Source organism: Miniopterus schreibersii, assembly GCF_964146895.1.
Source record: "Miniopterus schreibersii genome assembly, chromosome: 2".
Taxonomy (NCBI): domain Eukaryota; kingdom Metazoa; phylum Chordata; class Mammalia; order Chiroptera; family Miniopteridae; genus Miniopterus; species Miniopterus schreibersii.
This window is the reverse complement of record NC_138102.1, coordinates 163,314,443-163,328,975: the sequence shown is the minus strand read 5'-3', so window position 1 is coordinate 163,328,975 and position 14,533 is coordinate 163,314,443. Positions and strand designations below refer to the sequence as shown.

The window sequence follows — 14,533 nt, the reverse complement described above, 5'->3', positions numbered from 1 at the left end:
AAAAAAAAAAAATATATATATATATATATCTTCATTGATTTTAGAGAGAGGAAGGGAGATAGAGAGAGAGAGATAGAAACATCAGTGATGAAAGTCATTGATTGGCTGCCTCCTGCACGCCCTCTACTGGGGATCGAGCCTGCAACCCGGGCATGTGCCCTGACCAGGAATCAAACTGTGATCTCCTGGATCCTAGGTCGATGCTCAACCACTGAGCCACGCCTGGTTGGGTTACTGAACTCTTTTTTAATTTACATGGATCAATGCTAAATTTCATGCCTACTCCGGGTACAGCATGCATGAGTACATTGTAAATGAACCCTAAGTAACAGAAACAATCTAAAACTGAGCCAAAAGGAAGAATAATGATTGGTAAACAGCCACAACAAAAGCAAATGCAGCGAGGCCTGGAGTGACACAGGCAGGCATTCAGACAGTATGAAGAAGGGTCATTCACTCTTCATTTCACAGGTACTTCTTATGCATTTTACCCTACAATGCCCTTTACTGGAGGGCAGAACCTTGTCCTCTAAGGAAAAGTGCTCCTTCTTACGGAGGCCAGTGGATTCCATCCTAGAGGCTGTGTTGACAGTATCTCCAAATAGGCAATAACGAGGCATTTTGATCCCCACAACGCCAGCGGCACAGGGACCTGAAAAGGGCAGAAAACAGAAGTAGAGGAATGGGAATCTCAGAGTGGAGTTAAGGTGGTTCAGACTCTTCTTGGGGCCATAATGCTGAATACTTCATGTTATGGAGAAGTGTCTGAGGGTGTAAATAGTGAGCTTGGATTTTTGCTTTGAATGAGCGTATTCAACGAGGGAAGCGTCATTCATTGCATGCTTTCAGAAAGAATTTTGCTCTGGCACAGAAAAGTACATTTGCCCAAACCAAGAAGGCATCAGATTTGGCTGAAAGGTGGAAAGTCATTCCTAAGGGAGTGATAAAGCTGGGGAGGGCCTGGAAGTGGAAAATCCCTGCAGACATTACGTTTTGCTTCAACTATCACGATTTAACTTCAACCTTTTCATTTCATAGGGCTAAACCCTAGGATAATACCTAGATATTAGATATGTGTGCCTAATATCTATTCTCATTCCAGCCAATATGGTAGCCGTGGGGCCGTGGCTATCAGCTTGGACACTGAGTACGTCACAGGGAAAGAGATGGGGCTAGAACCCAGAGCTCCAGTTTCTCTGACTTTACTCAGTCAGACCTGTTGCTGTCCCATCCTGTGGCAATTAGCAATGGGTCAGAAAACACAGTATGCTACTGCTGGCTAAGGAGATGCCCAGGGAGTTCCCTCCTGTGCGTACAGAAACATCTCTGACATTTGGCTGTGGACATGATCGGGGAAGGCCACAGCTATGCTCCTGGCTGTGAAAGACGAGACAGCAGTTTTTAACTCCTGTTTACTGTCACTTTGAGAATGTCACTGATTTCTTTATCAATACACATGTACTTTCAGGCTTTGAGACTGGCACTGTGGATACAGGATGACTTGTAAATTCAGTTGTCCGGTCCTTGCCACAAAGCCTGGAGTGATAGCTTGGGTTTTCTATACTCTCGCTCTTCTGTGAGGCTTGAAGGCAGAAAGAGGAGCAATGACAGGAAATTCTAACAAGATGTGACTAATTTAACACAAGGAAAGACTATCTTATGACTACTGTTTCATAATGGAGTGAATTGGCTTTGGAAACTGAGTTTTCAGGAAATCCTGGGATTGTTTTCAAAGTGGCTATGCTATTATCTTGGACCCTGTAAAGATAATTTATGTCCTATAAAGGATTAATCTAGATGATTTCTGAGTTCCTCTCCAACTGTGTTTTTCTATAACAATTGTAACTCATCTTTTCAAATCTCTGCTTTGAGGCTGAGTAACTTTCATGGTTTTTGAAGTGGCTCATGTACTTTCTGTACCAATGAGAGGGGTGGGGGTGTATAAGTGCTCTTTTATTATAGAAATGGACCAGCCATTTACCCCCTGTAGATAATCTAATCCATTTAAGATACCATAATATTTTAGTAAAAAAATAAAAATACAGAAGTTGGGGGTGGGGGAGAGGGAGGGAATGGGAAGAAGATAAATGAAATAGTAAATACAGTGATTTAAACAGGAAATCTGGAACTTGTTATTTTAGTACATGGTTAGTGTTGATCATTCCAGGAATCAAGGAGCTGTCAAAGGTGTGGTTTCCTAGAACTCTCTAGGGATGTCAGATGTGTAATGGGACCTCATTTTTGGCAGATTCAAGAGTAAACCTCAAGTGAAAACTGATCACATCTGAAGACTCCTTACGCTTTCTGATTTAGTGGGCGCACAGAGATACATATGGTTCCCATTTGCTACAATGCTCAACTCCATACCAGAGTGAACGCCGATGCGAATCCATATCGGGAGGCCGGGAAGATGCTCTAGCTCGAAGGTCCCCATGAAGCTGAGAATATCCAAGGCCATCTTGGCAATGTCTACTGCATGACGGTTGCCATTTCTCTTAGGCAAGCCACTAGCTACCATGTAGGCATCGCCAATGGTTTCCACCTGTGGAAATAGTTTCTCATCAGTGATTCTGCCCCTTCAAAAGGCACAAGAAATTAAACAGAAGCAGTTAATCACATATCAGATACAAAGGGGAACTCAGTATGAGCATAGCCCTGTACACTTTTTTCTGGGACCAGTTCAAGATCAGTTCTATGCTAATTTCTTCAGGGTTTTTATAGTCTAGTAAAATGGATAATAAAACAGCTACAAAGGATTACAACTACATGCAAGGACTTCAAAATAATGTAAATCATCCAGATGTTCTGATAAGTCTATGAATGTTTAAGTAATCTGAATAGCTTTATGTAATTTTAGGAATACTTTTAATTACCAGAAAAGTCATTTTCAGCACTTACCATTTTTCACATACTATTTTGGAAAAAAAAAAATATTGTAGGTTCCTCCAAGATATAATACACATTCTTGTAGTATGGTGACTCCACACACTTTTCTTATAATAAGTAATAGGTTTATATTAATAGTATTGTATAAACATTATTCTTTGATAAATGTCCTCCCTTTAAATTTTAGTTTCACAATCATATGTATAGTTCACATTTATTGGTTAGTTAACTTCTTTTTGTCAACTATCCCTAAAATGCTTAATCATTTTCTGTCTGAGAAGAACTATTGGTAATATGGCTTTCTGACTTACATAGGGTGAGGACTGGGCTAAGACAAACCCTGAAAGGGAACTCCCCTCTGTGAGTAATGACCATTATGACAGAGTGTTATATGAATGACTTCTAAGCTTTACTTAAGGATACAGTGTTTCAGGCATGTTGTTTATATCTAAATATTCTTCACAATACCCCATTGGGGTAGATATTATCACTATCCCTTTTTACAGATAGGCAAACTGAGACTTGATGAAGTTTAGATATATTTTATGAGGTCACATGGTTAGGTAGGGGCAAATTGGGATTTGAATGAAGAGCTCTATTTCTAGTCACTTGTTCCATATGGTGTGCTGCTTCTCCAACATGAAAATGTGGGAGTTCAATTCTCCTTTACTCTTCTGACTCAGGCTCATTAGCCTAAATCTGGTCAGCACTCCAGTCAGGTAATAGATCCAGGTCTGAACTTGCAGAAAGTAAAGACTGTTCTTTAGTCTTCTCTGAAGGATGCTGTGATTTCAGCCACAACAAGAGATTCCTATTCTACTTCTAACTCCGGTGTCTTCTCTGCTCCACTTGCAATCAGCCTGAGCACTGTCCATTTGAAGATGATTTGAGAGTATGTCATTTTCTCTAAATTTAGCTCCCCAGATTCATCCCTGCTGCCCCTTATGTTGTTCCTTTCAAAATGCTTCTTGAAAGCATTTCACTTCTGGCCCTTATTCTTCCACTTCCCTTTACTTTTGGCTCAGATTCAACCACTGACTCATAATATCATAAATTAGGAAGGACAAGAACTGAAAAATAACAGGAATGACCAATCCTGACCCTGCTGACCTGGGCCCTGCGATCCTCTCAGCCCGTTAGGTGGGGTGGTTACCTTGTACACGTCATGGTGATCGAGGATGTGGTCGAAGCTCTTGTAGATGTCATTCAGCATGTCTACCACTTCCATGGGGGTGCTGTATTTGCAGATAGTGGTGAAACCTACAATGTCACTGAAGTAGATTGTAACTTCCTCATATAGTTCCGGCTCCACAATGCCTTTTTCCTTCAGAGACTTTACTACTAGCCTAGATGGAAGGAAAACAATATGCCATCAACTTTAGGACATTTTTTTCCTCTCTTACATAAGTCTTTGAGACAGTAGTAATTGTCCACCAGAAGTCTAGAATTTGGGATTTCCGGTGAACTGGGTAGCTAGGAAGCAAAGGTAAGTTCCATATACTATACATATGAACATATCACATACATACACATATAATACATGTATTTGAACTCAGATGACTATAAGCAGGTTCAGCATTAACTTAGTACTTGACTGTCGAACCTAATACACATATACACATAGTTCTAATACTACATAACCCTAATACATATACATCCTTGCCCACTTTCTACCTCTCTACTCATAGTTTCTTCTAGATATAGCTTTATATCCAGAAGCTGAGAAGAGTGTGTCGTTAATGTAAGAGCTTGCATGACTGTAGCTGTCAGATCTCTCTCATCACCTGAGTCCATGGTTTTACCTCCCTTTTGAAATGGCATTATCTGTTATCACTATGAAGGAATATGCATTTAAAAATTAACTTGGAGACAGTCTGAACCAGGGTTTATGTGATATATTTTGAACCAGACTTGGGTCCTTTAAAAAACAAAGTCAATGACCATGTGAACAAGTTGAAATTATGCTAAAACTGAAGAAGTCAGATAGAAGCAACTTAGACTATCTTTGCTGAAGAGATATAAACAGCAGTTTACTAGACTCAGAATTCGGAGAGAAGAACCACAAGAAGGGGCTCCATCTGCCTTTATGTGCCAAGGTGCCTTTTCCTTGACCCCAACCCCAACATGGGCTGCATGCTCCCCATCTGCCCTTGGGATCACTTTGTAAAGGACCTGAGTACGGAACCACTAGAATCAGGGAGGTGCCATAGAGGTCGCTGAGAATAAATCTTTATTTTTACAGATGAGAAAGCTGAGGCTTAAAATTATGATTTTTACAAGAGCCATAGCAGGTTCAGAACTCAGCAACATCCCACCCTTCAGTCTTTTTGTACCCAGGTCTGGGACTGTGGGGGAGATAGGGAAGGTCTGGAGGTGCTGACTGTGGCAGAGGAAGAATGTCCGGCACTTTCCGGGAAAACAGTCACTCAACCACACTAATTATTTAGAGAGCCTCCAGAGCCTTGGAGAGGGGAGGCTTTTTAACTGGTGCCATGACAGAACTCGGGACCTTTGAAAAACAGCCCTTGGGTGTGGCCATTTGGATCAGCCAGGGCACTTATGGGTGGTGGTTCTTGACATGCCCCGTGTAAGGGTACAGATTATTTATTTTGGAGGCTACCTAGATGTAATGATAAAATTGGATATTTCACATCTGTACTCTTCATTTTATTGATTATATCTGAAAAGTCTTATGAGCTTGGAAAATAGAGAGAGAGAAACTAATGTTGGTATATAAATGAAGGAAGAGCTGTGACTTCACATGGTGAGCTTTCATATACAGGTTGTTGCTAACACAGATAGAATTAGTGTACAGAGGAGATGTCTTAGAAGGGCTTCCCAAAGAAGAAAAAAACTTCTATTTTAATGTGTTAAAAACTGCTAAAGGGAACTGTTCAAATAAGTGTTTAAGTAGTTATCTGGCTCCTACATGCAAAATTATTAAGCTTATTAATAATTTTGCTGTAAATATTTCTTTTTCTTTTACATAAATTATGAAAGTGAGCTGCACTGGAGTCACCAAGCATTGCAGCTATTGAAGAGATTTGTGTTCTACAACCTCAGCAACCCAATGAAACATCTACCATCTCGTGGTCAAAGTGGCACATCGAACAAAAGGGAAGGAAAAAAGTCCGAGGTGGTGGGCCAGCTGTTTGAAATCATTTGAGTGATATTCTTGGTTAAGACACCCTGGAAAAGCAGCCAGATAATCAGGATCTTGTTTTTGTTACAATTCAGTGTTAAAGGCCAGGCAAGAAATTATGCATTATGTAACTAACATTTATGTTGTGCTGACGGAAATTGTCGAATAGGTTTCCAGCCTGTTCCAAGGGTGCCATCCCCAGGCTGTTCCTAGGCTCTCTGAGGCACGTGGTTCTATGTTAAGCTCTCTTAAGGTCCGGATGACTGAATAGAGTGTGCGTGTAACTTCTTCACCCAGGCTTGTAGAAGAAAAACGATTTCTTTATTTAGAAAATAGCTCAAAGAATCTGAAAAATCATTCTTTTACTAATGTAGAACTGATATTCTAAATTAAGCATGGATTCAAAATAAAATAATAACTAATGCAAATTATATATAAAAGTCATAGCTACTATGCATAATAACAACCACCATGGACGTTCCAGGCGCTGTGCTAAGTAAGCACCTTAAATCCTGCATATTATTTCAGGGGGTGTTTTGGGCCAGCCTGTGAGGCCCATGGGAAACTGAGGTTGGAGCATTCAGGTAAGTTGTCCAAGATCACACGTCCACAGTAGGCGGTGGAACCATGATTTAAAGTCAGGCCTCGATGATCTCAGTTTCCATGATGTCACCCAATGCTAGACTGCCTACACTACCCTTAACCTAGCAGGACATTTTATTATACTTCAACGAGAGGAGAGCATTGCTTCTCACTGGGACAGCGATGGGTGCTTCGGCCGACGCCTGTTTCCCAGCTCTTCACATTTTAATTTCTTGCTTACCTTTTAACATTCCTTAGTTATTACCTGGTACCAACATGTAACAAAACTTTAAACTGGGGATTCCAACCTTACTTCTTTTTCTTTTAATCCTCACCTGAGGATGTGTTTTTTAAAAAAAATGTATTTTAGAGAGAGGGGAAGGGGGGGAGAAACATCGATCAGCTGCCTCCCGACAACAGTCCAACCAACTGGGCCACACCAGCCAGGGCCTGACCTTCCTCTCTTCTGCAACAGCTGTTAAATTGTTTCACAGAATGGAGGTCAGCCGATTCTTGCCTCTGAGATGAGATGAGATGAGATGAGATGCCTGGCCTCACCTCCTCCACTAAAAACACTTACACTTCTTGTAGTTTGGCTTCTACTTTGAGGGAGAAAGAAAAAAGCAAAGAAACTCACACTTAGTGCCTGAATGTGCCTTATAGCTCATAAATTCCACAGGAAACTTTAATTTCCATTTTGAGACCGAGGAGAGACAGTGACTTGCTTAAGGTCCTGGACTTAGTAAAAGTGGTACAGAGATGTTGGAACACAGATCATTCCAACTCCACAGTCCACGCTCCTTCTATGGCACCGCACTGTCACTTGAAAAGAACCTCTTTTATTTTAGGTATTTAGAGTGCAAACCAGAACAAGGTTCAGCGAGGTCCATGCATTTTAAAACTCAGTCTTTTAAAGAATATGCAAAACGGAACAATCCTAAATAGATATAAAGAAAAACCATGCTAGACGAATGTGCTGAAGCTTTCAGCGTTAAGCATGAGGCATGGCTGTGTTGTGGGGAACAACATCAGCCGGACGACTTGCCTTACCTTGGGAGCAACATAAAGTTCAGTCTGTCAGCTCTGTCCCTCTCTGCCTTGTACAGCTGTGTCCTTTCCTCCACTAGATGTTCCAGGTTTCGAGAATATAGCTGTAGACGTCTGATCAAGGTATCCATATAACTTTCACTTTTCTGATCATGAAAAAGGCTGTGGGTGGTAAGAGATAAAGAGCTCTTCACATTGTTAGGAAAACATGAACATCATTATATCTATGGGCAAATATGATGAACAGATAATTAAAGAAAGAAAAAATAAGAATGGCTGAAAACATAACAAAAAAATTTAACCTCAGGAAAAATTAAATAGAAATAGAAAGAAGATTAATAAAAACAGAAAAGCAAATGTTAGAACAATAGTAATCAATGTAGGTAAGAAGGAGGACATGTATACATACAACCTTCCTGGAGGGCAATCTGGTAAAATGTGTAGCCTTAAGAATGCACATACCAATCAGCCCATCAACTCTGCTTCTAAGAATTGTCCTAAGGCAACAATCATGAATGTGCTGAAAATTAACTGCAAAGAAAGTCACAGCATTCTTTACAATAGCAAATGTTTGAAAATAACCTAAATGGGTAACAAAAAAGTAGTTAAAATATTATGGTACAATGGAGTATTAATGTATCATTAAGTATGAATTAGAATAGTTAAACACAGATACTACCTAAATGTTGCTCAGTGAAAAAAGTCAGTTCATAAAATAGCAAAAATTATAATCTCATTTTTAATTTTTGAAAACTGGCAGTCATTTACTTACAAACAGATGTTTGTACTTTCTCATTTGCTTATGCATTTTCCAAAATTTTAATAATAAATAATTTGCAATAAAGGCAAAACCTTTAAACAAACAAACAAAAAAGCTCTAGAGGTGATAAATGAAAGTATATGAGAAGAACCAAGAAAAGCAAAGCTGAGCCTTATATTATCTCCTCAGAATGGAGAGCCAGGGTCTGAAAGCAAAAAATCCAACTCTGGATGATTTTGTTAGACCAAAGAGACTTGGATGAGATGCCAGCTTCCTGGGACACTGGGGCCTATGGCAAGCCTTGGTGCAGAGCTGGCTGAGAGGCACACTGCGTTCCCACAGAGCTGTTGTGGGGGTCAAAGATAAGGTCTGTAACACACATGTTACAATTGAAGGGGCTGAACAAATCATACGGTTTCATTATTACGACAACAGTTATAAGTTACTACTTCTGCACTTAAGGAGAGGATGGCCTACATCATAATCCCCTGGGGTGGGGAGGGCTGTTTGTTAAAAATTTGATACATTTCTGAGTCCTATTGCAGACCTATGTGTCTGGGAACATCTAGGCTTGGAAGTTCCCCAGGGGAGTCTTACTAGAAACACCTGGTATAGAGTCTAGTTGGTAGAAAGGCGAGGGAGCGGGTATAAGGGATGAAAGATGTCTTACTTCATGATGAATTGATTCAATTAAAAGTTTCCTCAACCTTGGCTGCATATTTTAATCATCTAAGGAGCTATTAACTCCTGATGCCAGCCTGCTCCCCAGATCAATTACATCAGATTCTCTAGGGAAGACTATCAGGGGCCCAGTTTATCTTCAAGAGTTTCCATTTCGTCTGTCACACATACAATCTCATCTGCTTTTAGTAACAGGTTTGTGAAGCAATGAAAAGTGGGCAAGAATGAAATCACTTATTATTTCCTGCTCCTTTCCCCCCAAATGACAGTTTAGACCTACCAAATCAACTACCTTCACTCTACCTCAATGATTAACTTCACTCTACCTCATCTCCAGCCCTGGGCTTTCAGCCTCATTAAGTATCTGAATAACTTAATGAGAACTACAGAAAGTTAGAGCTGGAAGGAATTGTAGAAATGACCTTGTTCAGTCCAATTTTGCTAACAAGAAAACTGACACCCAATTAGGATAAGTGTTTTGCCCAATGTCCCACAGCAAGCTATTATCAGATCCTAGTGTGGAAACTGGATCTCCTCTCTTACTCCACTGTTATTTTTCTCACTCTGCACTGTATCTAACAGAAAACATGAGAAATCTAGAATTCAATGTTACCGGATAATTATGTTACCTTTTTTTTTTTTTTTAATCCTGAATTATAGTCTGATTCATGGCTCAAGCCTTAAGGACCTAGGGCCAAAGTTGCCAATCCTAAAATTCAAAATTTTTCCTTTTAAGATTTAAAAATTTTAAGAAACTTGGTAATCTTAAGAATTATCCAGGGACTTTACAGATTTCCAGGACCCATAATAGATTTCTAAATTGTAATTACCTGCAGAAGGGTCAGAGAACTATATTTTCAACAGACATATTTATGATTAGTCAGAATATAGTTTTTAATCAGGCAAGTTTTGTCCTTGAGTATTTAACTTTTCAAGTGATTATTTCCCTGAGAAAGTGGTCTGTTAGTCTCCATATCATTTTAATTTTTTTTGAGATAGGTGTTGCAGTCTGGATTTTTTCATTAGAACAGGCGTTCTCATTCATAGGTGCCACTGAATGTCAACTATTAGAAATATCTGAAACCAGTGAGAAAAAGTAAGAATTTCAGCAATACCCAAATATCTTGGCCAGTGTAGTTTCAATTTTCTTGAAATCTGGTCTCTTTTCTGGATCTTCCTCCCAGCAGTTCCTTACAAGTAGATATACCTGGAAGAAAGAAGGGGTGGATTAGCTTGGGGCGGGGTGGGGGGGGGTGAGTTGGGGTGGTATCCTCTCCTCTTTTCTTCTGTGATGGGAGTAATTGAGGCAGGGACAACGGGACTATTTTAAAAACATCTCAACTCTAACAGTGAGGATGAGGTCGCCCAGTTGTCTGCAGTATGTCTCGGGCATCACCACCTGTACCGCCTTGCCTAAGCCTTTCCCTTGGACACTGAATTAGTGAAAAAGGTAATATTGATTTTGACAAGGCTAGATCGATGGGAGAGACAAATCTTCACACGCATTTGCAGGGTGTATGTTGGGGAGAACAAGGAAGAGTTGGGGTCAGCGTGCATGAAACTGACTGTTAATGAAGCGAGGCACTTTGCAGCATTTTTTAACCATGGCTAACAGCAGAATTGCCTGGGGAGAGTTTACAAAACTTCTTTTGCCCAGTCCCCACCCTAAGAGATTCTGATTTAATTGGTTTGTGAAGGAGTTTCAGGGCTCTCAGATTTAGCAAGTAAAAATATAGGATACCTAGTTAAATTTGAATTTCAGATAAACAATAAATAATTTCTTTAGCATAAGTATGTCCCAAATGTTGCATGGGCAAAAGACAAAAAAAATATAATTATTATTTTTACATATTAATATATACTAATTATACTAAATAATGTAATTATATATAATAATTATATATAATAATACAGTATCATAATTATATATAATGTACAATTATAACTATATTATAATAATATGATAATTACATAATGTAATTATTATGACACGTGTTATATATTATTATTACATGTACATAAGAGAAGTGAGGAAGGGGAGGTTCAGAGGAAGAAGGAGACATGAGGAAGCCCATGGAAATATCTCTCATTTATTACCACTGGTTTGCAGCTTTTGTTGGGTCAAAAAGCATGGTGAAAACCACTTGCTTTATATAAAGTTCATTCTTCACTTTGACCAAAAATAGCATCACAAAGGTTAATAGTCGCAGTCCCTGCCCGTGTTCTTTGCCTCAGCCCGTCTGGATGTTGGTGTCGCCGCCGACTACCTGTATTCACCACGAGGTGGTGCCCCTGCGTCGCACTCGGTCTGCTGCGGCCCTGGGCCCGGGCACCGCCGCCCACCGACGGGCCGACGCGCCCCCGAGGCGCTCTGGGGGCGCTGCCAAGGCACCTAATTTCCAGCCTGTGTTCTATTGGAACCAGCTACTAGATAGGAAATCTTTTCTGATTTCCAGTTCCAGAGCCATCCAACTGCACGGGGGAATTGAGGAGGAAACGGTTTTGAGCAACATGTGGATAAACTCAGGCTAGAAAGGAGGGTTGAGCTGGGATCTGCGGGGGTGTGGGGAGGAGCTCCAGGATCCAGAAAGGTGGGGGAGGGAGAGAGTAAGACCAGGATAGGAGCAGCTCTGCTTCCGAACCTTGGGGCTACAACCTGCCTCTAATGTTGGAAGAGAGGAGAGGAGAGAGAGGCAAACGCGGCCCCAGCCCAGCGAGGCTGGCCGGACACCTCCCCTGAAGGGTGATTATGACATGAAGGAAATGTTTTTATCTTTATCCCGCAAGGAACAAACAAAAGGTGTTTGTTTTTTTAAGGCCATAGAAACTTTTAAAACACTTCATTTACTATCTTTGGGGATTATAAAAGCTCAGATAAAATTCTAAAAAAAAATTAGAATCTTTCTCTGTAGGCTTTAAAAGCCTTTGTGAGGGATTAAAAAATGAAACAAATGCAGAGAGTAAAGCTCGATTTCCTTCAGTGAAAGGTAAAAGGAGTGAAAGTCCACTTCCCTACTGCTTGCTGATGCTGGCACACTTACTTTTCAGTCACTAGGTAGTATTTGTAAGCCTGCTCAGTGTATCACCTGGACATCTGCTCTTAGCTCCTAGGAATTGAGAATGGGATGTGTGCTTAGGGAGCCTGCTCTTTCCTGGGTTGGGAGAGGTGGAAACCGACAAGGGCAGGGTGGCTCCTAAAGATATGTCTGTGTCCTAACCCCTGGAACCTGTGGATGTGACCTTATTTGGAAAAAGGGTCTTTGCGAGTGTGATTAAATTAAGAATCTTGAGATGGGGAGATTATTCTGGATTATCTCGGTGGGCCCAAATGTAGTCACATGTGTCCTTATATAGGAGGGAGGTGGAGGGAAATTAGAAGAGGAGAGGAGGGAAGGATGTGACTACCATCAAGTCAGAGATTGGAGTGTTTGGGCCACAAGCCAATGAATGTCAGCCAGCAGAAGCCTCTGGAAGGAGCAAGGAATGCATTCTCCCCTAGACCTTTAGAGGGAGCATGATCTTGCTGATAATTTATTTCAGACTCTGGCCTTGAGCAAATAAATTTCTGTTGTTTCAATCTATGAAGTTTGTGGTAATTTGTTACAGTGGCCCGAAGAAACTCACTTCCAGCTCTTTCTCCTCGGCTGTTTCCAGGAACAGATCTGGGCGGAAGGGCTTCACTCCGTTGGAACTCTCCACTCTGAAAATCTTCTCTGATGGGAAGAGGGTAATTCAAATTACAAGAAAGAATGCAACATGCAGAAATGCTAGTGGCAGTCAGATTCTGAATGGGTTCACCCACGCCGGATGGTGCCCAGCGAGAGTGCTGCAGAGCCCAGGCCAGCACCCAGTAGACATATGCTGCAGGAATGGATGAGCCACCAGGTTAAGGGGTCTCATACCCACTTATACCCAGGAGGCTACTTCACCTTAAGGCGACTAACCCTATAAAACTCAACTCGGATACCATTGCCTTCAGTGGGCTTCCTCTGACCAGGACTCTAGCCTGCAATCCCGACATCCCTTAGTCACCCCTCCCCTCAGGCAGTTAGGAGCTGGCATAGTAAGTGCTCAGTAAGTGAAGACCGAATGAATGGAATGGAACTTTGAAACAGTACCCCCAAGAGGCCCCAAGAAGACGTGTCACAAAAATTAGATATTAGTAAGAACTAAAATATGCATGTTGTCCCACTTGAGTGATCTAGTTCAGGTATTAAATAGACATATGACTGTTTGGAATCAGAAGGAAAGAGGGAAATTATAAGGGAAGATTCTTTAAGAAACAATAATACTGGCAGTAGTGACACCTGGCAGTGGTGTACTGTCTTACGCTTTTCAGAACACTAACATTCATTCATCTAATCCTTCCAAACCCCTGTGAAATGTGAAGTGCAGATATGCCATTGCTTTTGCAGCTGAGGGACAGAGATGTGGCTACACAGATTAGGGTCTCTGTCGGCCCAGAATGCAGGTTGGCCGGCTACCAGAGGGGGCAGATGAAGGGGTCAGACTCTTACCATTCTGGTCCCGGCAGCTCTGAGTGTAGAAGGTTTCCCTCCGCATGATGATCTCCTGCGCGATGATCCCGTAGCTGTACACGTCCCCTTTCTGAGAGATGCTGGCTTGGCGGAGGTGCTCCGGGGCTGTCCACAGGTCTGGGCATTCAGCATGGGGATTGTAAAGTTAAGGGGGTGAGTGGCCCACAGTCCCCAACCTGCTTCTGTCCTTTAAGTCCCTATACCATGCACCCTGAATATGAGTGGCCTTGAGTTTGTATGGTTCCAGGCTTTTGAGGAGTTTATGCTAATAATGGTAGGGTAAAACACACACTCACCTTTAAAGCTGACTATGTAATGCCAGGATTTGGGTGAGGTCATACGGCAATGTCTTCCCTAACACTGCTAGGAGCATAGTCCTGAATACCCTCCAGGTCCACCTAGAATAGCACCTGGTGTACAGGAAGTGCTCATAAAGATTTGTGGGATGAATGCACTAGAATATGAGAGGCTGAGAGGATTTAACAGCTTATGGGACATATGGCATAAACTAGGAAAGCCTTTGTAAATATTAAAAATATATGTTATATTACACAGATGTTTTTATATTACATAAAATATATATTTTATATTAAAAATATGTTTTTACTAAAAAATATAAAGACAGCAGATTCAAACAGAGATTATGACTGATATTTTCCAGATGTGACATACTGACAGCCTCCAAGTCAGTTATTGCCCATAGGTGTGTTTTCTTTGGTTCCCTCACTATTATTTAAAACACAATTTACTCTCATGTTACTGCTGTGCCTGCTCCTCCCTAATGCTTCCCATCTAGTCCACTCCACACACGTGAAGTGGTTCTGTGTTCTGTGTTTGGCTCCTACAGACACTTGGGTTTTGGACCCTATCACATATCTCATTTAGTAATAACAGGGC

General features: G+C 41.1%; 1 protein-coding gene across 1 annotated transcript in view; it reads right to left on the bottom strand.

The window, feature by feature from the left end:
* GUCY2C (guanylate cyclase 2C) overlaps positions 1-14,533 on the bottom strand; it is a 65,796-nt gene that overhangs the window by 8,403 nt on the left and 42,860 nt on the right. The window contains exons 18-24 of the mRNA XM_081129274.1: positions 13,616-13,753; positions 12,723-12,811; positions 10,214-10,305; positions 7,661-7,819; positions 4,040-4,232; positions 2,368-2,542; positions 554-652 (exon numbers count right to left, since the gene is read on the bottom strand). Of these exons, the coding sequence (XP_080985400.1) occupies positions 554-652; positions 2,368-2,542; positions 4,040-4,232; positions 7,661-7,819; positions 10,214-10,305; positions 12,723-12,811; positions 13,616-13,753 (945 nt within the window). The remainder of the gene's footprint in view (positions 1-553; positions 653-2,367; positions 2,543-4,039; positions 4,233-7,660; positions 7,820-10,213; positions 10,306-12,722; positions 12,812-13,615; positions 13,754-14,533) is intronic.